Here is a 24,321-nt window from a genome sequence, read left to right as displayed (position 1 = left end):
CAGAAAAATAATCCCACAGGTGTCTAAAACCAGGACGTGGATCTGACTTAAGTCTCACTGTGCTTCAATTTCCACGTGTACAATGAGATAAATGCTCCTCTGAGGAGCTGCTCTGTTCTTCTGCCATACTCAGTTAACCCTGCATGTACAACAGCCTCACCTCGGCCCGTTCACACSGAGACATGCAGAAGTTTGAGGCAAAGCTAATTTTCAGCCCACTCTTTCCTAACATGCCAAAACGAGCCTGACTTCCTCAGAGGGAGCACCCATTCAGTATTTCAACAAACTTTGGGAAATAAACCAGACATTATACAGACGTCTACGATTGCTTATCACACTGATACAACACTAGTTCCTTTAACTATTTGAAGTCATAATTAAAAGGCATAGTGTGGACATGACACCCACTAAAGAATTGTTAGCATCCAAAAGACTAGCTTGTCTAGACAATATTCTCTAGACCTAGGACCACAGTATTACTGTGTATAAAGTGTATGTTAAAATTACTACTACCCAGAAAAAGACAACTGAAGAATAAAGGCTCTATTTCAAACGTGAATTTGCTGCTTTGTTCTACTCAAATGGAAAACATTCCTGTTGCTTATTATATTGCCACTTTGAACTTTGCTTAATTTACATAAATATTAAGTAGACTGTTCTTTTGCATGCATCAAGTATTAATGATTAGCTATCTATGTATATTTAATACATTTCCATGTCACCATCCATTGCTAGATAATTAGTCCCTGGAACTCTTACCRTGTTTCAAACAGTGACACGTAAGAAGATCTTATTTAACATCAAGTTTCCATTCAAGAGCAATTTCCCATCCATCTTCACCTCTTCTCCGACACTTTTTTTTCCTGAAGTCTTATACTTAAGGGGGATGTGCAAAGCGGTACATTTCATTTGCTGAAGAGAAATCTCATCTGTGTCCAGTCTAACCAAGTGAAATGAGCATTCTGCACAGGCAACTAAAYGCTGCCCTTCTCTCACCTTCTTTATACTACCTTTTGTCCAAGTCAWACTACCCATCCCAACATACTGACGTACATGACAGTTACACAGAGCGAGCCTCATTGACGTTTAGAATAAATACTTCACACATCAGTATCTATTTTGGAACATCAGGGGTTTAAACATCATTATCTATAAACAACATACAAAAGTTTTTCTTGTGCAATCGCATATCCAGATACCTTATCTAGTACAGTCAGTATGAAATTTCCACCAACTTCAGCATATGAGGGATTCTCCCAGAGATCTGAAGGCCAAGATGGACACTTAAAATCATCTTAAACTAATGTACCAAAGGCCACAGAAATTCCTGCCTCCTATCTCTCCTTGTGATGAGATAAGATAGAACTGTTATGTTTTTAGGAAAAACTACAAGATGTTTCTATTCTCACAGTACACTAAGTTGAGGTGATAATAACTCGGGCATGGGTTCTATAGCAACAACTTTGCCATTTCCCTTGCAGTTAAAGGTACTTAAAGACAGTTGATAGCTTTGGGCTTATATTCCATTCACAATTCCTAATCTTRTACTAGACGCTAAAAGGACAAAATTTAATCTTTAGTCAGCAAGACGACTACTACTACCACCATTTTTTTTTTTTTTTTGGCTGGTGGGGGCTTATTTGTTCTTCGTCTCCAGATTTGGTATTACAGACATTTACTTTCAAGCTCAGTTAAAAAAAAAAAAAAAAGAGCTATATTTTATTGCATTTTTTTAGGACATATACCATATACCAGTTTTCTGCACATTACCCAGTATCCCATGCATAGTTCTAGTAGGGACCTGCATGTCCCTCACTAAGTAGTACTCTCACATCCTCTGGCAGCTTTAATGCAACATGGATCTTCCTTTAAATCCATGGCAGTAACTACAGTGCAGAACAGCTTAGTAAAAAAGCAGTCAACAATGTTGAGATGGAAATGGTACTCCTATCACAAGTGCTCACCATGTGGCAAGAAATCTAATCCCTTGTATATGCGACATCATACTGGGCAACTTCCAGGCATCAACACAGCAAAGGCTGCCTGAGGTGGAGCTAGACACAGTAGGAACATCACAGAGGCTCCAAAAGGGTCTTTTTGACAAGTACCTGATGTAGAGTGACTTTATCAAAGAACTTAGCAAAACATCACATCTTTCACACTTGAGAGAGAGACCCATCTCACTTCTGGCTTCTTTTAAGAGGAAGAAGGAAGCTGAATGCAACACACCCAAAGGATTAGTAGTTGGAATGACACTACAACCTTTCAAAGCTTTGTGAGAAGTGCCAGAGCAGGACTGTGAATGAGAGTGCAGGTGGAACAAAAGAAGAAACACCCAAAGGATAAAACCACCAAGGCCTGAATTTTCTCACCTCTCAAACTTCAGAGTTGTTCCTCTCCTCCCTCTGCTCTCAGACTAAGAAATAAACAAGGGTATAATGGCAGAAATAGAGAAGGAAATTCAAGGAATTAGCTCTGTATTCTGGAGGATTGGTGAGGCCACSTATGACACTCTTTCAGGCCTATTTTAGGCACAGACATCAGGACATACAGTGGACAAAAAAGTAGTGAAGAAAGATTACCTGGAAGGCTATTTGGACTACTGACCCAACAAGGAGGTCTATCAGGAAATCCTTCAAAAAATCCTAACAGTATCTCAATCAAATTTGCAGAAAAGGCTAAGAATTTGGTTGGTCTTGAGCTATTGTGTAATGGTGCATGCAATAACTTACCTAGGAGATACTTTTGGCTGATAAAGACATAGCTGGTCATCAAATTAAAATTTAAGCATATAACTAAGGATGGGGTACATGAGTAAACACAACAAATTCCAAAATTGCTGTAGGCTGCCAGATGGCCATCTCCATTTCAGCAGAATTGAGCACTCTGTTTCAAAATCYGGACTAATTTGACTGTCCTGACATCAGAAGTGCTCTGTTGTCTGTGGTGACAACAACTGTAAAAAGCCATACTGCTTCCTAGTCTATCCTTTAATTGTCATCAACTTCTATGTGATGCATCTAATTAATCTCTTAGCTTGTAAATTTTGTTGATAAGCACCAGCTCTTCCAGACTACATTGTTTCTGTCTCATTTTGCCATTGATGATAAATCAGAAAGCTGTGATCTTCACCTGAATTCGCCCACRAATGTATAAATATACCCATTACTGCTCTTCTGTTTTTGACTAAAGTAGACTATTATGGAAAAACAACAGAAAGAATAGTTTATCTCATCAATGTCAGCATTTTGTTTCTCTTGTAACTTTAAGTAATTCCTTTGGTTTATTTCTATTTAACCAGGCTCCCTAGTGTATTTATCTGGTTCTGAACATTCTTTTGTATAATAAACACTGCTGAAAATAACATCTTATGAATTACAGTAACAGCCTGAGAAAGATGCTTTAACCCTACACTGCAAATAAAACCAGTTTTTGCTAAGAGTCACATTTAGATACTCTCGGAAATTAGTCAAACACTTTCAAACATCAAAACTACTTCTCAAAACATTTTCTAATGAGCACAAATACTTAGTTCTCAGAGTTCACTGTAATGCTAATGAAAACCTTTCTTCATACTGACTTAGTTGAAGGATATCCTGTCCTTCTGTTGCATTATTAATACTGCCAAACCACTGGAAAACTAAACGCAAATGCCAATTCACTTAGTGCTATCATTCGGCTCTGCAGAATTTTCCATTTTAGCTACAGTATGTGCTGAATAGCAGACAAAATGTATTTTACATGCACTTTTCAACAGCATTTGTTTACCCTGTGACAAAAGCCTGACCAGCAAATTGCTCATATTTGTATTTGTATAATTGGCTTCTTTGTATGTGTGTGTGTGTGTGTGTGTGTGTGTGTGTGTGTCTGTGTGTGCGTGTGTGTCTGTGTGTGTTTTAAGAGAAAAATTTTTAGCAGAGTATCATACTTCTGGGATTAAAATTATAAACTATGCTGGTATTCCTTTTCAAGATAACTGCTTTTGATATTTGTCTACAGCAGATATACATAGCAAATTCCATGGAGGAAAAAGCAGCATGATATTTCTGCTCCATATAGTAGAATCACAATTTAGTGACGAAAAGCTACCAAAGAAACATACCACTTGAGAACTGGAACTTTTAAAGAGAATGAAATCTGAGAGATAGAAGATGCTTAAGCATTGTATAACTATGTTCAAATATCCCAACTGATAYAGCACTGTTTCCTGAAGTGTTCTCTCTGGATTACTCACACATGTAAACCACATTATTGTATTTATAAGCTATGCTTAAAGAACTAGATTTGTAAATCCAGTGTCACAGTACACACTTTCAAACTCCTCTTATTTCTTTCAGCCATCTCCAGTATTTCTGTCCTTCTGCATTGATCACAATTTTCCTACTAAAATATTGAAAATATTTTAGGAATGTGCTTTTGGATAGCAAAATATTCTGGGAAAATAGCTAGAAGATAACAGCTACAAAAGAGCTACTATAGAATTCTTGAAAATGAAAGCAACATTTCTAGAGTCATAATTAGATACTCTCAAATTCCACCTTTCTCATAGGAGGAAATTCAATTTGTTTCCTCAGGGTCTTTCCTCTTGAGCTCTTCCACAGAACATACTACAGATTATGGAACTTGCCTTCTTCCTTTAMAACTTTTTGCATAGCAGAAGTACTTCAAAGCCATGCAGTTAAAAGTTCAATCTTCTGACACTTCTTTTCCTTCTTTCATTTGAAACGAAAAAGCATGAAATATACTGTTAGAAGTCCTAAGCCAAGGAAATATCAGACTGGCAAAATACATCACTTGTTCTCTCACTCAAATGCATACACCACAAGGGGGCTACATTGAATCTGAATTTTTGAATTTCCTACTTCCGAGCATTTAGTCACTCAATTACAATGATGTTCAACATTTTTCTTATATTTTACATCAAAATAAATAAATAAATAAATAAATAAAGCCTTCGGATGCCACTTATTCGTACGTCAAGATGGAACACCTGGCGGTCCTGGCATTTCTGTGAGTTTCACATATCTGCTCAATCACCTTCCTTTAGCTAGGACTAGGCAATGGACTTCTACCAAGTCCATGATACTCTGAATAAAAACAATGCTACCCTGGTCCTGAGTGTGCTAYAACATTTGCAGGCTTAGTGAACTCATTTTGTTCATACTTTGGACTATCTGAAATCCATGTTAGCTTCATTACTACAAACTTACTGATTTGGGTGTAAGGCTGCCATAATGTTACCATAGAGTTGTCAGCCCAGATGGAATGGAAGAGTAAAATCATTATGCTTCCAAAAAATCATGGAGGACATATCCTTACTCCATAAATTCAAAAAGGCTAAGTAAGATTTGTTTTCTCTAACTGTACTAACAAAGTTTAAAATATGATCCTTCTCCTAGACTGCTTGCCAAGTATGATGGAAATCAGCCACCAAACTCCCTCTATATATACACAGCTCTATACATAGACAATATACTGTACCTTAAAGGAATCACATGAGTCATAGGCTCATTGCATTACATTTTTTTCAGCATTTGGCTGTTTGCTTTTAATAAGTCTATGCTGTCTACTGCTATCCAAWCAAGATGATGTGAAGAAAAATACGCTACTGATTGATTACAATACATGTCAGATAATACTGAAAAGCAGAAGACCGAAAGTCAAGAGAATTTATCCCTTCAAGGAGAAAAATAATCATTTTAAATAATTTCTGATTTATAACAACATAGTTGTCCATTACTAAATAACATTTTACGTTTTTAAAAATTGAGTGCATGCTTATGTGTGCATCTCCGAGAGTAATGTCAACTGAGTTCATTAGCACCACAGGTAGCATAAATCTTGATGGATCTCCACAGCTTCTCAGAATGCTTCGAATGCATTATTAACAGGTTTCTTATATATTTGCAGTGCTGTGGACATGTGGTCCACTACTTAAGACACACCCAGTCTAACTGCCACCTGCTTCAAAAATACCTGTATTGTTGTAAACCAAAGTATACCAGTGGGATGATTGTTTTAGACATACAAGAATAAAATCCATACCTCAAAACGGCACAGTCCGTGCCTAATGGGCAATATGTGAAGAATGGGAAGAAAAGAAGGTCCACATAGCTGCTGAGCATATGTTTCATTTAATGCTCTGATTCATGCTAAAAGAAGAATAAAGAATGAGTTGATTCAGGAAGCCAGGGAGCTTTTCTTTTGGAAGGAATGCTTTTTCAGATAAGTGAAGACAGAAATAGGACTGGTTAAATCACAGTGGCACTGCTGACAGGAAGAACCTGGAGAACACTTAGGCAAAGAATCCTTTTGAGGGAAGATTTTTCAAAAGCATCCGAGTAGATTTAAAGAATATTAATTCTTATAGGATATTAAACGGGACTTATGTCCCTAAGGTCAGCCCTCTGCATGTGTTTGGTTTTTCAACATCAGTACCCATAGCAACATCCAGGCAACACAAACGTGCCATTGCTCACAAATTCCAAAGTCTCTGAAGCATCCTTGAAAATGTCTCTCTTCATTTGTTCTGCATGTTATGCTTTTCTCCTAATAGATGCCCCTACTGTCTGTGCAATGCCAGAAACCATCATGATGGGCTGGCTCCTTTTCTGAACAGCATAGTGAAGGACCACTTACTAGAATAAGCCAGCAGAAGGCTTCTCAGGTCCCTGCTTCTGGAACTGTTTTATAATCACTAAAAGCACTCACTTTAATTGTTATACGGCCAGGTTAACAATGATTAGCAACACAAATAACACAACAGTTTTTCAGATGTCTAAATACAGATGATATTCATTTCACAAATGCTTATTTTAGAATATGAGTATTAGCTGTTAACAGTATGAAATAGGATTGGGGAAGAGATACTACAATTGAGAATGTGTATCAAATACACCATATTTTTATTCCAATTCTTATCTGGCAGGTATTTCACAGAAAAATGAAATTATGGGGAAATACATTCAAATCTTATACTTGTAATCTGTGATATACTCCATTATAATAGYTCATTCACACTGTAGAGCACTTCAGGTAATAGGCATGGCACATGTGCCTTTAAACCAATCCCCTATCTGCGAATGTTTGTTGAGAACATTAAGAGCAAAGACCTTATATCCTCCCCTCCAGAATCCTACAGTTCAGGAAAAGGTTGACAAAACAAATCTTAAAGACAGCAATATTTYAGATTACATATAAGGTGATGAATGAGGCGAAGAGTTGAATTTATGCTGAAGTTTGTGTTTTGATAAAAATCTATTTTAAAAAGTGTTTTATATTCCACCATGATTTTTCCCAAGCTCCTCTGCCCTCTGTGTTTTTTGGTTTTCAGTATCAGTACCATAGCAACATCCAGGACTTATGAATGTGGCATTACTCTCAACATCTCTGGAGCAGAACTTTGCAAATGATTGCCAAACTCCAGGATCTGAGTCAGCTTGGAAAAGAATGATGCTGGGCTAATTTTTGTATGCCCTGGAAATAATGTCAGCGGATAGGGAGGAGGGAAAGGGGAGAAGAGCTGAAGCAGCAACAGCAGTAAAGAATGAAAGAAACAATCTGCTTAAGACGTAATGATACATAAACAGCAAACTTTCCATGTAGAGGAGACTGAAAGCTTTATTACTGTCTTACAGATTTGGGGGCTGATATATATATTTGAGGGTTCCAGCATTTTCAGTAACTGAAATAATATTCCATGGACCTTCTCCCCCTGCCAGTAATTACTCATATAGAAAAGTGGTATCAGAAATACGTAAAATACTTTTGCAGCAACTTTAACACAGCTGGAAATGAAAACAGCTAGCATCTGCAAAAAGCAGAAAAGTTGGGAATCCATCAAAAATGATTGAGAATTTCTTCCATGACAGAACTCTGATTTGGGATTAGTCTATTCAGCCTCTAGATGCTGCTATTTTTCTAATAAAATACATCAGGAAATATCATCTCCTAACTAAGCTAAAGTAGTATTTTGTCCTGGAAAAGTACATTTAGGCTTCTCTCTACTCAAGACTATTTGAAGCAAATATCTACCTTACTRATAAACAGAGCTCAGAAATGAGTGTACTATCTACAGCATCTGGTAATGCCATGTGAAATAAGTAGATATCAATACGCTATCAGGTTCAGCGGATCACCAAAAGTATTCCAAGACACTGTGCTAAGTTTACTATACAGCTGTGAGGGACACTATGTGGGGGAGAAAAAAGAGGACCAAAATAAATGGTCTGATCTCATGGCCAAATTTTTGAGATAATTATCCAGAGAGATGTTGACCATGCCTAGACAAACAGACAAACCTCAGAGGACATCTTCTCAGTCCACCAAATAGCACAAACAACCAGAGTAACCTTATTTAAAAAAAAAAACCCAAAACAAAAAAAAAAACACTCTTCTGACGAGAAGATAACATTACCAGAAAAGGCAGGAACATCTTTTCAATTCTGAAGAGATTAATTTTAGTTTTTATTGAACAATCATTTTTCCTGAACTCATCTGCAGCCAATCAAGTACTTCACTTACATGAACGTGATCTGATGAGGTAACTGTTCCACACCTTCAGCTGAAGCAATGAAAAGCCCACGTTGGCCAAACATTACCACATAGTTACCACAGATATTGCGTATTCTGAGTTAAGGGAAAATAGTTGAAATCTCCAATACCACTATGGGGTAATTGCTGGCAAATAACTTTTTAATATTGTTACCACAGTGACTGTTAATAATTTGTGAGGAGGTAAACGGAAAATGATCCATCACATAGCATATCTGCTTGTTGCAAGCTGTGACTCATACCTAATACAGCAAGATTACACTCCAGTAGGTGGCTCTAGAGAGGCTCAAGAGCATTAAACCTGAAATATTTCCAATGACTACCATGAAGGTGCAGGCGACAAAAACAAAAATATGTCAAACTGAGAATAATACAGGCAATAARCACAATATGAATCAATGGAGTACACTCAAATGGAGTGCTGCAGTCCAGCTTCAGGAGCGAGGCAGGAGGAACAAGGGAAGCGATGGAGCAGAGAGAAGAGAATGGCTTGGAGAAWAACAAGTCTTTCCCAGAATGACCAAAAGGACTGACTGCTTGCCACAGAGGTGAGGCTCATACAGAGGGATACTAAACTAACAATACAAGAAAAAAGAGATGGAAAAAGAAACTTCAATTTGTATCAAAGGAAASAAAATATCCCATAGGAAACCAGCGCCCATTCTGAGAAGCAAGTCACATTGAACACGGGCTGATGTTTGCAAGATCTGGTAATCATCAACAATTAACAGAATTCTGGAAAAAGTCGAGCTGCCCTTTCTCATATTCCAGATAACAGAGAAAACTGTCAATGTTTGTAATAAAGCCCAACAGCCTGCACTGTATTTTCTGCATTACTGAATTTCATGTAGTGATATTCATGCTTAGTGATAAAAATGTGGTTTTGAACAAGGTCTTCAATTTTTACGAACTAATTTGTTATGAGTTTTCTACCAAAACACAGACAACATAAAAGGCATGCAAGCTTCAATTTATATGCAGATATTTCTATATCAAAAGCAATGCTATTTACTGCACAAGATCCAATTCTCATAAAAGTATCAGCTCAACTATAATAGCAAACAGTAAAGCTCTAAAGCTGCATTTTTTGCTAAAAATTGTTCAAAGCTCTTTCACAATAGTTCCATAATTTCTAAGTATGAGTCTTCTCAGTAAGATGACTCTTTGAGGGACACATACACAGAAAAAAAAACAACTGGCAGAGAATTTCCTTGCATTAAGGAACAATGGTTGAGAGTTGCTGCTTAATCTCTGTAAATATAATGGAAATATGGGTGAAATTAGTTGACTGTTAATGCTCATGTGGCCACTTGCACTTTCCTATTTTCAAAACTAGTTTCAGGTTTACACATGAACTGAGAAAAAAAAACAATAAGCAGGTTAGAACTATTCTGAGACTACTAACAGATTAGTGCAGGTCAGTGCGCAAACTCAGGGCTCACAGAAACCAGTGGAATTTTTGGCATCRGTCCAGGACATTATTCTAAAAGTCAGAAATGTGTTCAGTCATAAAAAGTGAAGCTAGCTTTCATTAAAACAACAGATCTAACCCTTACTGTGATTTGATGTGGGGCCTTTTTACTTCCTGTACCTCTGTTACTCAGAAAACATATGGGCACAAACCTGGAAACTGCTCAACTCCTGCTTATTTGGTTCAGTTTGAGTCCTTAAATCCTCAGAAAATAATTCAACAGATACTTCTCTTACCACAATCTATATGCTTCCATCAATATTTACTTGAAGAAGGAACAAGCTTTGTGTATACAAGTGGAAAGTAGTATATTTTATATGTACCTCCATTCATCCGTATGCACACATGTATAATCAAGAAACCTAGCATACATCTGAATTTAAAAATAAATTACTTTCCCCTTCAAAAATGAATATAATGCACCTTGAAATTAATATTACTTTGACAATGAATGACATCCATCTTGTAAGCTGTAGGTGCTCCAGACACAATGATACCAAGTAGAAACACTATCTAAACCAGAAAACCAGCCTTTGGCAGTAACGTGGTAACATTCCTCATTAAGATTTCATCCACTCACAAAAGCAGTCCTCATGTGTCTCTCTCTTTCAAAGCGAGAGAAATAAAAAAGCCACGGAAGCTACTCCAGGTGAGGTACACTCTGGCTACCTCAGAACGGAAGGTAATGTTAATGATTTACTCAGCTGACAGTCTCAGCTTCAAACACCATTTACACAAACACATCAGACCTGAGTTTCTTTGCTCACATGACAATGACTGGCTTAAGACAGAACCACCTCCTAAAGGCAGGCTATTTAGGGCTTAAGCTATAGTTTAAATTATAGCTACAGCTTAAGCTACTTAGGGTTTTAGGGCATGGGAGCTTACAGTATGCTTTGTGCATGGCCAGGACAGCCATACTCTACTTACAAGAACCTGCTGTGCAACTGTTTAACTTCTTCACACCTTGATGAAGCAGAACAGAAGGATGTGCATCAGCTCTCACGAACCACTGATAATTTTTCCTACGAATTGTCTTAGGTATAAAAGAGTTATATAAACACACTGCATCACATTGTAATGAACGGCTTTAAAAGTTAAGTACGTAAATATGCATACATGAACACAATAGCTCCCAGAAAAGCATACAGAATCTACAGAAAAAGTCAGTAGGTGTTACAGGATTCCAATATTTGCACAGAGGGATATATTCTGGATTGAACATCTAAACACATTTTTCTTGACCTAGCAATGAAACAGATCAGGATACCTGCATGCAAGTACTGAAATGTAGTACCATACTCAGGTATAAACAGTGGCTGACTTATTGTTGTGTGTATATAAATACTTGTTTCTGGAAAAAGTGCCAATTTTAAACAAATCAGAGAAAAAAAAGATAAGATTCACTGCTTCTTTCTGTCAATAATGATATGGAATGGAAAGAGACATGCTGAATTTTATCTTTCTTCATTTTAGGAAGCTGCATTTGGCACTGATATTTGCCATATTTTTTATTGCTTGATTATGAACCAAAATTAAATTTGAAGTTGAAATACTACACTACTAATCTTAGTAATTCTGCTTCCTCATCATACTGTAAATCCAGTCAAATATAAACCTCATGATAGGAACATACAGCCCAGTATATGCAGGTATCAAATGGATATATAGAGACAAAGTATCAATAAGAGATTCATTAAAAATTTAATGACAGAAAAGATTGTTTACAAAAGTACAAATACTGTTTTAATAATGCTTTAAAATCTTAACTGTATCTTAATACTTTTGCTTATTTAGTTCTAGAAAAGTATTGAAAAGCCACAAAGCAATTTTAAGACATATTTATAAGCAACTATTTTTTCTTGACAAACTAGTTTACTACAATTACAGATACTCTGTCAAGATAATACATGTAATTCAATGAATCCAAGCAATATTGAATCAAATCAACTATTATTATTTTCCATCTCCTTGAAATTGAACAGTCAAACCACGGGACCTTTCAATGTCACTTGGCACTTTAGAAATATTTCATAAAATACAGGCACACCTGAAAACCTATACTCAACTTCTGAATAACTTCCCAACTTTTCAGAGAAGGATCTCATTAACTAGATCTTCAAAAGAATTATATAAATCAGAGATGTTTTAATTAACTCTCTTAAAGGCATGCTTATATAAAAAACTTAAAGTTCTGCATATTCCTCTCATTTTCAAAATCCTACATTTTGTAAAGGAAGATGATTTTCCTCAACCCAAATTCTGCCAAAAATGTTTCCATACATGACATCCACTCAAAGTTTCAGGCTTAAAAAAAGAGATATGTTATGAATTTAGGAGATAAATAAAAGGAGGTACATAATGATAACTTTTAAGAAAAAATCAAGACAAATTTTAGTTTTGATGTCTAGAGTTCCTTATCTATTGCTCATTCATATCAAAACATGTCCTGACCCTGTCTTTTCAAATATACTCTCTGTTTTAATTTTGTTCCCCAAAGAAATGTAGCAGAAAGCTCTAATTATTTTTCAATGGGTGCCAGTTAAGACCATGACTCATTACAACTGAGGAAAGTCAAATGATCTACTTGATCAAGCGACCAGAATAGGGAACAGGCAAATCAACTATTTGACTTCTCTCTGCTTTGGCAATGGCCAGCTAACAGGAGCGACAGCGTTCTGAATAAAGCACCGGGGATTGCCGTGGTCACTCTGGTCAACAAAGGTTCAGTCCTCCGTCGTGTAATTTCTCTGGCCGCCAAAAGGGATCAAAGCAACCTAGTTTGCTTCACCACAGAGAACACGTATAATTAACTAGTCCATCCATAAGTATTTTGATAGGCTAAGACCAGAATGTTTAACAAAACAAACCTTAACGCATAATGGGAAAAAACCCTACTACTATTCTGAGTAACATTCAGCAGTAAGGATTAACGAAGAACCTGACAAACGTGCTTCATCTGTTGCAGAGAATATCACAGTTGACTAGAATATCAATAATCATTCCCAAGAAGGATGAACTTTTTGCACTGGTGAAAAATGCACATATTTTGTTAACCCATATTTAATCTAGCTATATTTAACACTTTTCGATCTCCATTAGTCCTTACTGAAATTTTTGCTACTCTTCTTACTCGCTTCCCRTATCTTCAGGTATAATAGTATAGAGTATACGCTACACTGCATATCAGGTCGCAAAGTAATTTTATCATCCAACTGACATGTGATCTTTCATTCTTTGTGTACTTATGTCTATACCATATTTTTCTCTTATCATGCACAAATAATAAAATTACATTAAATCATTCTATTTAAAATTATTATTGAACCAAAGGAACACCCTTCCCCAAAAATCAATTCTGAATCAAATTTATGTCCTTCTCATGCTTAAAAAATGACAACTGCAGTCCTTCTATTCAGTGTATGATTAATTATAYATTTAAAGCATGTTCATAGTCTCTGTTTACACTTGGGTGAATCTAAGGTTAATATGAATAAGAAAACCATAATGTAACCCTCTAGAACTAAAACTGTATTTTCACTCTCTTGGCACTTGAGTATAATGAAAGGAAAAACGAGTCAGCTTTTACCTGGACCTCCGTTTAAACGAGCTAGCTTGAGGTTCGCAGCTTTCACTGCTGAAGAGTTACATGAAACAAAGAACAGATACACAAAACCCAAGATGATGTATTGCATAAACAATTTTTATTTGCAGCCTGTTTTTAGGGTAGCACTAGTGCAGGATATCTACATTTTTCCTCTTAGCTCCCATGCTCCCAGCGATGACTTAGAAACCACCACAGCAGCAGCTATGGGAAAAAGGGATCAAGTAGATGAAATACTGATCATGTAAGAGAGAGAAAGGGCCAGAGGAATGTGAATGTTAGTCATCATTCGCAAAAATCTATTCCTATAGTCCAGAAATTTTTGTCATTTGTGGAAAGCAAAGGACTGATACCTTCTAGGTACAGTGCTTCCTCTAGGAAGAAATTGTCACGTGCAAATAAAAGTAACATTTTCCTGAAGGTTATTTTTTCCCTGGGTTTTTCATTTCCTATTCAGAAGGGTCACTCATAGTTATTTTTATGTCATAACAGGTAATTCTTTTAGGCTATAGCTTATGATGCATATTAATTAATGTTCTTGCCAAATGTAATTCATTTTTTCAACATTAGAAAGGCAGCTAAACTTCTAATGACATTTATCCCCCCCCTCCCTTCACCAACCTATTTTTAGAGCAAAATAATGTACTCAGGCCTGAAGTAAAGACACTTCAGCCTCAGGAACGGAAAACAGCCACAAGCCAAAATGTATTCACAGGAGAGCTATAGGGCAATAAGGTTGTCATCCATGCCCAAAAATACTTGCAAAGACGTAAACATGATGTTAAAGTCTTTACCACTCCCTCCTCCAAATTAAAGTCACATACACTCCTTTGTGTTTGCAGTTACAACCAGTAAAAGGAAGTAAGTCTGTTTTTATGATTATTGTTAGTATTGTAGCATTATGATAGTCCAGAAATAGAGACTTAATATTAGCATCCAAACCTCAAAAATTCTGGCTGCCTTTATTAATACTAATATCACACATTTGTATAAAGTTTGTATAAAGTTGACTCATTGGTATAATGAGTCAAATCTGAGCAGCATGATAAATCTAAGAATCAACTGTATTATCTGTATCTAAAAATCTACCTGGACATTTACATTTTACAGATGGAAAAGTATACATATGCAGGCATTTAACACTTTTGTGTTTTATAGTCAAGCAATTATAGGACTTACAAAATAGTTCAGCACAAATGGTATTTGGCAAGCTTACAAACAATGGAAAACTAAGTCTTAAACTAGTAAATAACAATTTAGTATTTTGAATACTAGCTAAGTTACCTTCTCACCCATAATGTGCTACGTAATAGCATTAGACATAATCTATCTAGCTCATAACATCCATCAATATACCAAACAACAAAAGAATTCATAGAATCATAGAACTGGTAAGGTTGGAAGGGACCTCTGGAGATCATCTAGTCCAACCCTCAAGTGAGTGGCACATACAGGGATCAAACCCGCGACCTTGGCATTATTAGTACTATGCTCTAACCAGCTGAGCTAAACCTAACCCCTTTCTTTCAATATTAAAAAGTGGCATTCAATATTAAAAAAAGGACATTGCAAAAAGGGACATTAAAACTTCACACAATTGTGCTGTAAATATAAGTAGGACTTAAAGCATGTGAAAGACCGGACAAAAAAAATCTAAGCAAGCTCATGTTTTTTTTCCCGTCTTTGTGCTGCATAGAATCAGCTAATCAKCTTCAAGTATTTTCCTTTTTAAAATCCAATATCCTAATTTGAATGGATCTCTCATACAGCAATACAGCAGAGAAGTATTTTTATATAATTAGAAATTGACTGTATAACCACAAAGCTTGCTTCTGAAACAAATTYGGTCTATTTTTTTAAGTTGATAATATTTCAAACTGAAAACATTTCTTTAATTGAAAATGAATCTTCTAGGCCAGAAATATGATTACAGAATATAATAATCCAGTGCTGAAAAAGTTTAAGCAAAACAAGATTTTGAAATTAYATATGTGATAAATTGCTTGCTACAGCAAATTAAATAATAAACATTCAAAATATATGAAAACCTAAAATGTCTACTGTGAGGTGTCAGATAAGACAGGGTTAATTAGATACATCGTCCTTTACCAGGTTTGTCCAGATGGACAAAATATTAATGCATTTAATGGGATTTTTGTATATCTGCTCAATAGGAATTAGGAAAAATGCTAGTCAGCTCTATTTCTAAATTCCAAGTAAGGTTTCTATCAAGGAAAAAACCTACCATCAGGCTCTTATCCTTTCTAACAACCTCAGACTTCTTCCTTTGGCAGACAGAGTATCGAACATGTGTTAAAGCTCTAGTATTGCTTCACCCACTATAAAAAAGTCACTTTATATCTACTGAACATGTTTCTTCAACCATACATTCATTTATCCTGCATTTTACTGGCTAAGCATTTGCTCATCTGTGTTTGAATCACTGCCACATCAGTATCATTAAAATGTTTCCACTGTTACAGCCTGGGAGAAATCTCATCCAAATTCCCACTGCCAGAGCAGCCCATTGTTCCCCTGTTACCAGGGATCAGTCCCTACCCCCAAACTAATATAGAGATTGGAGACTGTTGCAAGGTAAAAAGTGATTTTCATCCTCTTACCCACCACTCTGCCAAGCACTATAACTCCCGCTTTAAACAGCTTCTCAGCATCACCACCACCTCAAAAAGCCAGGCACAACTAAGCAGCCGATCTGCCGCCCCTGCACGCTGCTGCGCGCTACCCTTGTTGGTCCACTACAGTGATTTGTCTCTGCTCTTATATTTAAAATCATCAGCTCTGCAGAGAGGGCATATCTTAAATGCGTATCTGTGCATATTCAGTGTCAGCCACACACTGTGGTTAAGCACTATACAGATGATAAAGCTAAACTTTCTTGAGATGTTTTCCACTATTTTCCTGAGGTAGACTGCTAAGCTACAATATTTTTTTAAAAAATGGCAAGAACGTAATTGCTTGTTCCCTACATATTTTCTGGTGATATTTGTATTTCATATCAACTCAAGAATCAAAAGAAATGTCATAATCACTAAGTTTGGTTGCAAACAAGACTTTTTTTCATGATCAGGATATATAAAATATTTCTAAGATTGCTTCAAGCAGCATTGTGAACATCAGCAAGGAAAGAAAGTATATACAGATACAAAGAAGCATTACCTTCCCTTAGACGTCCCACTACAAAAGTGAATCCAGTAGTCCGTGGATGCAAGACATACTCGTATTTTCGAAGTCCATTCCTCTCAGCGAATTCATTACTGCGGGCTTTGGTATTGGCTGAAGACAAATGAGAAAATAAAAGACATTTTCTAACAGTGTGCATGCAGGTCAATAATAAAATCTAATTATTTTACAACATGACCAGTACAACAGCAGTTCACATGGTACCCACGTGCAAAAGCTTCTCAGATGGAAGCAGACCACAAGAGTGCTTTTGGTTAGGTATGTTATGGTATGAGGAAGAGCAATATGTGGACTGCAAGAAAAGCCCTTTTACTCTCTCATACAATCTTACAAAACAATCAGCAAATCTTTCTTATTTGTCAAACATATTCTGTAATCTATAAATCAAAATTTGTTAAAAGTTCTTTGTACACCTCAATGTCCATTTTATAGTAAAATGTGTTAACTGGCACAGTAGGGTTTGGGGGTTTTTTAAAACTCAAAAGGCATGATGTGCAGTAATTTGTTTGGTATTACATATATAAATACCTTGAGGTCAATGTTTAACCAAACAAAATCTATTTTGGTAAGAAAATGGGAGCAAACAGGTAATCAAAAATATTGAAATAGTATTTCACTTCTTCATTCTGAACTTGACACGTTTTACTCAAACTCAGCCGCACACATATAGCCTGCTTTAATCTTTCAACCAACTGCCCCGAGCAGCAACATGCTTGCTACTGCACGCAGAGTATATGCACAGCATCTGGAAAGCAGTTTGGCCGAACAGAGCAGAGCACATATTTCAACTGCCTGGCAAAAGAAATTCTCTCTAGAGAAAACTGAACAAAGGTTTTAAGAACCGATTGCTAACATAGCCCACTAACCAAATAAGACACAGACACTAAAATGAAAACTTCTGAAGTCGAGGGGAGATGAAACAATTTGTTCCTTAGTATGTGCGGTATGTTTTCAAAGTAGCTGCAGTTAACAGGCAAACTGACCTTGCAGGCTACATCTACTCCTTCACTGTTGTACCACTGCACTTCATCRCGGGCAAAATGCAAACGGACACATACAACGTTCCCACGGCAACATAAAAATGAATTAACTTATTAAATATGTTCTTAACTAGTCTTACAGGCTTTCAAAAGACAAAATCCCAGTAATAAATCTATGGAACAAGATCATTGCTTTGGCAACAAATAACTCTTCTCAAACGGAGTTCTTTACTGAAATGTCTGCAATTAACCAATTAACAAGGATGAAAGATAATTTAATGAAAACATACTGCTGCTCCATAATTTAATGGAATTGATTATTTAATGGTAAATCCTTCCCCTTACAATCATGTTACGTTTTTCCCATGAAGAACAGATAGCCCAAGTGGACAAATCAACATCAGTACTGTGTATTTTGCACCATTGCAACTTTCTTGTGCTTTTTTCCCTAAACTAAATGAACATACTGTTTTATCAGCAAATGTTGGTCTCTCTTACAAAGAACCATTTGCCTACTAATAAATATCATAGTGTACCAGTGTACTAAGTATTTTTTCCACTGTAAACAACTGCGACCTGCATGGAGGTATGACGTCTTACATGTAACCCTTAATATTTAAAGCAGTTTTCCCAAATATGTTATTTGGAGAAAAGGAAAATTGCTGAAAAACAGTCAAGTAAATGATCCAGCAAATGCATACAAAAATGTTACATATAATTTCCATAATGTGTCTACAAATAATATTGATAATGATCTCATAATACTACATCTTCCAAAGTGATGTCAAAATTACAGAATTTGCAAAACACTAAAAGTGCAGGTGTCAATACTTACCGTATTATGTTATGCACATAACATATTAAGTTATGGACATAATACATAGCTTAAATTTACTTTTCATTTGACATATGCGTTATGTAGGTCTTTAATCACATGACCAGAATATTTATTTTTTTTCTGCTGGACTACTATCTCATTCAACGCAGAAGATGGCCTACTCTTAATTAGTGAAGGAAACTTGTCTTCAGGACTCCTATTTTTGTTATGGCAGAGCCTGAAAAATGAGTCATGAGCAAGATATGGAATAGCAGAAAAGGAAAGAGGAGTCTGGTAATTATTACATGCTACTCTAAAAAGCTGGACTCTACCTTAGACATAATTCTGCTGTATGCTCAACTATTTAAACTATTTTCTAAGAGATGACACTGACTCCTAAGAGCCTTCCTACAAAAGGAACACAAGTCAAGAGCTCCTTTCCAAATTCTGTGGTGGTTCAAGTAAGATACTTATTAAAGTTATTTATAAGTCTTCAACTTAATCTGTTGTTTCCTATAAAAAGTAGAGGAATACCTTCTTCATTTTCTGCATATCCAAATTAGGGTTTCACATTGGAACATCTATAGTCTGCAAATCAAGTCAATCAAAGCTCTGAGCCATGAGTGCCATGTAAGTCCACATAATACTAAATAATCTAAAAAAGCCAAGTCTAAAGCATCTCAAACTGCGTACTAAGTGCTCACTCAAAAACAATTTCTCTGTAAGTCTGCTCATTACTACCTTATTTCAGAAGGGCAATATGAAAACAAATTCCTTGGTCTTTTTAAAACACCCCTATTTGCACCACTGAAGAGACAAAAAAATACATTGGTAGTTCTGTTTTCCAAGAAAGACTTGGATTCATGCAACCAAAAAAGTTTTGGAACCTTGACTTCACCATTGCTTTCAAAAATGAGCATCTTCAAACTTCCTCTTACTGTACCTCCTTGTACTTGTAAAGAATCACTATAAACATCTTTAAAGCATCCTTAAAATTTCCCTGTACTGCAATGCCTTGTTAAAAATGTGTGAACAGCTGGACACTGGCACACACTCCAATGCTATTCAATTCCCTCCTGATATTTCAGTTGTTTGCACCCCTCCCTTGCCTTTAAACCATAAACAGAGATTGTTCCCTCTTCCTTTTGTTGTGACTCTAGTGAAACAGGATATGAGAATAAGAAAAATGCTTCCAGCTAAGACAATGATCATTGTCATCTCCTGCAGGAATCATCTCCCCATTCCTTTAGCAACAGCTATCAAACCAGAGTTCTTTGTGCTTTAAACTGTATTTATTCTAGGAAGTCAGGAAGATTGATGGGTTTTTGATGCTATCCTGAAAGCAAGGCTCGGATATGCTTTCACTTTACATAAATGAAAGCATAATGTTCTTCCTCCTACTAGGCCAGGCATTTGAAGGCAGTACATCATTCTGCTATTACCTATGAACAAACATACTGCCATCTTATCTGACATAAGCACCTCTGTACCTACTACTGCTTGAGATCTCTGCATGAAACAGCATCTGTGCCTAAGCCTTCCAGTGGAAACTCAGAGCAAGTCTCCTGCTGAGCACTGGGTTCAGCAAAACTCAGGAAACACAGTGTTTCATATTACATCAAACCTAGATGCTAAACAATTGATCCAGGAAAGAAGAAAACCATTTTTATATTTTCTTCAGCCTGAGGGAATGTGTACAACAAACACCTCTAAGTGCCTGATTCAGCAAATTAGGCTACACTGCCAGTGTTGCAAAACTTAGGTAGGTGTGTCATCACTCTGTGCAATCAAGACTATAATATTTCTAGAAGAAAGAATAAAAAAGCATAAGATAGCTTTGTAAGTCTGATAATGAAAACATTTCCYCAAAAAGAGGAAACACATGTTCTGCTTTTTGCTTCCAACTGACTAATGCAAACTGCATAAAGCAATTCTTGAAAGCAGGGGCTGGAACTCCACTCGGTGTAGGTCTCTCCCAAAAGGCTGCTCACATCACTTGGCTATGGGTAATGCTCCTTCTTCCTTACCGTCTCCAAAAAAGATAATCAAGCATTGCTTTCTAGAAATAAGTATTTTATTTTTTCCACTGTAATTAAGCCAAAGTAAATCTACCACACTGACTTCTGCTCATCATTCCAACTAGGTATATTACGTATTTCATCTCCTTAGTTCTGTTTTCTCCTATAATAAGAAGGAATAAGCAGAATAAACTATTTTTATGGAAAAAACTCAGATATAGTTTCAAAGGTAAAGCAAATCTGAAAGGCAAGAAATGTCCAATAAGATTTTAAATGTTAACACATGAGTGTAACTAAGGGTGCCTGTTACCTTCACCGCTCAAACAGCTAGAATTGTTTCCACTTCCTTTAGCTTTATTCACAAAACAGACAAAATATTCCAAGAGGCAAAAGGAATTCAATTTCAACTTACAATGTAACTACATGTGTCTTTTAGAGTCACTGAACTGGTACTAGACTCAAAACYAGACTGAAATTGCTGCCATAAGAACTTCATGTGATACAGCACAATTATAAACAAAATTGGTTTTCACATGGAAGTCCTATAACTATCAGACATCAACTATATCAAAATAGCTAAATACAGACAAATATAAAATCTTCAGAATTACACTCTTTTTTTCCTACATTCTTGCCTAGTTTTATTGTTCAGTTTAACAATTATCTGACAATGTAACTTTATCTATATGCAGTAAATTGTTCCAAATTAAATGCAGTTATTTCAGATTCTTTATAAAAGATACTCCTAAAGAAATACGYACTTAAAAAAAAAAAAACAAAATATTTATTCAAGCATTTAAACTTTATGATGATATACTGAGAGAAACCGGCACATTGTCATTTGAAATCCCACTGGTGTCATCTGTGTACATGTTTACTGCTGCAGTATCTTGCAGTCCAAAACARCCTCTTCAGTGCAGAGTACTTTAAAGCATACACTGTGAGAGAAAATGATGAACATTCACAAATACGGACAATACAAGCTGCCTAAATATAATTTATTAGAGAGAAAATCTATCTAGCAGTTACAGAACATAAACGATTAAACAGCAGCCACRAAACTATTAAGAGAGGGTGAGTTTGGACAGTTTTCCCCTATCAAGAACTGCCTCGCATGCTGTTTTCCTCTGGCCTCRCTTGGACTTGCCTCTCCTCCTTTTGCCTTGCTCAGCTAGGACCGGCTGTATGTCAGAGGATATATTCTTCAGGGCAGTGATAAGCACAACAGTGTTAACTGTCAAATTACACAAAAGAACAATAATTTAAAGCGTTATAGCCGTATCTTCCATTTTTTGCTCCCATGCCACCTTTAGGAAATCACTTGGTCACATTCCTTCCCATCTATTTCAAAAATTGTGTGGGGAAATCCTATATATCTAGAGTATTTAATCTTATTTAATTTATTGGAAAAGCTCAGAAAATCAGCATTTTCTAGAAGCACCACACGTCAGAATTTCTTTTAAAGTGCATAGGAGAAAAATTATGCTAATATCATGCACCTTCTTCATTTTTGAGACACAGATTTTTAGGAAGTTAAATTGCTTTTACCTCTGAAAACAAGATAAAGTGATCACACTTTTTTTTCAGTTAAATTATATTTTTAATTCGTGATCTAGTTCTGAATTAAAACAAGAATCTCTAGAGTCTGACTTGCGAGAAAGCCTTCAAAAACATAATGCAGTAGAGTTGTATTGCATGAGTCTGAAGAGTATTTGAACYATAATTCCAAGTCCTGTACCCAGCAGAAAGTCTGCGTTCCCATTAAACAGGTAYGTAGTATTAACTCCACTCAAAAGAACAACTCACTTGCTTTTTCCAAATTCAGTATTGTCCAGACTGATCTACTTTGCTGGGCTGGAACCAAAAGAACTATGATTTTCCCTCATCATCTTATTGGAATGTTTAGTTGGAACGACAACTTAAATGCAACTATCCTGATCAAAAACCTGGCGCAGAACAATCTTGTATGAAAACAGAGAATACACTACCAGATACCTTTTTTTTTTTGCTACTATTAGTGCACCGAAATGTGAATATTAAGTATTGTCTTTTTGTTTAATCTGAATTCTGAAAACAGCATGCATGTACTCTCAAGYACTCTCCTATGATACTGGTGCCAGACAGTTGAAGGAATAAATGAGCACTCCAGAAATCTCCCTTTAACAAAATACCCTTGTTTATCCATCTATCAGAGATTTGCTTGCATAGAGAGCATAATAGCTATATTGGTTCAACACTCCTGCTAAGATCTGGACCTTACCAAGACCTCCTACTTGGTTTTTAGCTGTTCCTTAAGGAAAAAAAGGTCTGTGCAGTCACACTGTCCACCTCTCCCCTTTAACTAGTTTGTCAAAGAGAGGAGATTCAAGGAAAATTAAGCCCTGCAGGAGTTTTAGAAAAACTAATGGCTACATAAAGGCAGGACCTCCAATAGTAGAAATCATAATTAAGGGAACATCTGGCAAAGATTCCACGAATATTTGGTCTGCTAGGTCTCTTAATACAGCATGTAGCCTCTTGCCCAAACAGCAGCAATAAAAATTTGGAGAGGGAATGTCATATGAGCAGAAGGAAGGAGGAGAAACTGGAGTGAGACTGTGTACAGGGATGCCCAACACAAATCTACAGGCAAGGAGACTTTAACAGTCCCTGAGGAACACGGTAACTTTATTTTTGTTATTGTTTTCAAAATAATTCCTACGAAAAGTCTTTTAAGGAATACCAAGAAAAACAAGAGAACAAGAAAAATGGTAGATTATATTCTTGTTTCTTAAAAGAACTAGACTTACCCCTGCTTTATTTTCTTCKGAGCTTCAGAAAGGCTGGCTACATGTTTATCTGTAGAAAGCTCTTTTAAGCAATTGTAGTAAAATATCTTGATGCTTTTTGCTTCAAGCTTAAATTATTCTAGAGTGAGATCATGACCAACCTATCTAATTATTACCTCAGACCCTATAGATACAGTCTGCAAATATGCTATTCAGGTTTCATGGTATTACTACTTTTAAAATGCATTCATATGGCACCTTTCACTGCAAAGTACTTTACCAACTTTAAGTCAGGCAGTGGCCCATGTATTAATATAATCATGCTTTATATTTATGTGACATGATTCATTCTAGAATACCTGAAAATGTTATGTAATTTCCCATAAAGAGGAACAAATTTATCTATCCTTGTAATGTGGCCACCAAAAGGATTAAACAAATGRTAGTAGCACGGGGTTGCAGAGCAAATTTTTTTGCAGTGAAGTATATGTAAAGTGTTATTTTCAACTTTAAGCACCAGAAGAATTTTGTTATCAGACGTAATAAGCAGTGCTGGAATTTGGTCAGAAAGCAAGATCTCTTGCCTCTGTTTTTGCCTCTATGCTCCCGAGGATATTGAGTGACCACTYTACACAAAACAGTGATTTGTTTCTTATTCTAAAAGACAGAACATGAGATTGCAATCAGTCCTATCATGTCAGCAGCACAGCAGTTTTCTGAAAAATATTTTTCAAAATGTTACACAAATTACATTATTATGTTCTATTATACACTACAAACTTACTGTCTGACCACAATTATTTTGCAAAGGGGTTTTGTCCTGCCTCCTATAATTTTAGCATTTGTGAGCTACTGTTTCCTATAAAGACGATTAGATAGGTGTAGCTATTTACTTGGATAGGAAAAAAA

The 24,321-nt window shown here is 36.1% G+C and overlaps 1 protein-coding gene across 14 annotated transcripts in view; it reads right to left on the bottom strand.

Moving 5' to 3' along the window:
• LCLAT1 (lysocardiolipin acyltransferase 1) overlaps window positions 1-24,321 on the bottom strand; it is a 176,641-nt gene that overhangs the window by 38,922 nt on the left and 113,398 nt on the right. For all 14 annotated transcript variants that reach the window (XM_085307852.1, XM_085307841.1, XM_085307844.1 and 11 more), the window contains one exon: window positions 16,806-16,922. In XM_085307852.1, the coding sequence (XP_085163978.1) occupies window positions 16,806-16,922 (117 nt within the window). The remainder of the gene's footprint in view (window positions 1-16,805; window positions 16,923-24,321) is intronic.

This window comes from Rhea americana, unplaced genomic scaffold, assembly GCF_003343005.1.
Source record: "Rhea americana isolate MKP2758 unplaced genomic scaffold, rheAme1 scaffold_265, whole genome shotgun sequence".
NCBI lineage: Eukaryota > Metazoa > Chordata > Aves > Rheiformes > Rheidae > Rhea > Rhea americana.
This window is presented reverse-complemented; position numbering and strand designations above follow the sequence as displayed.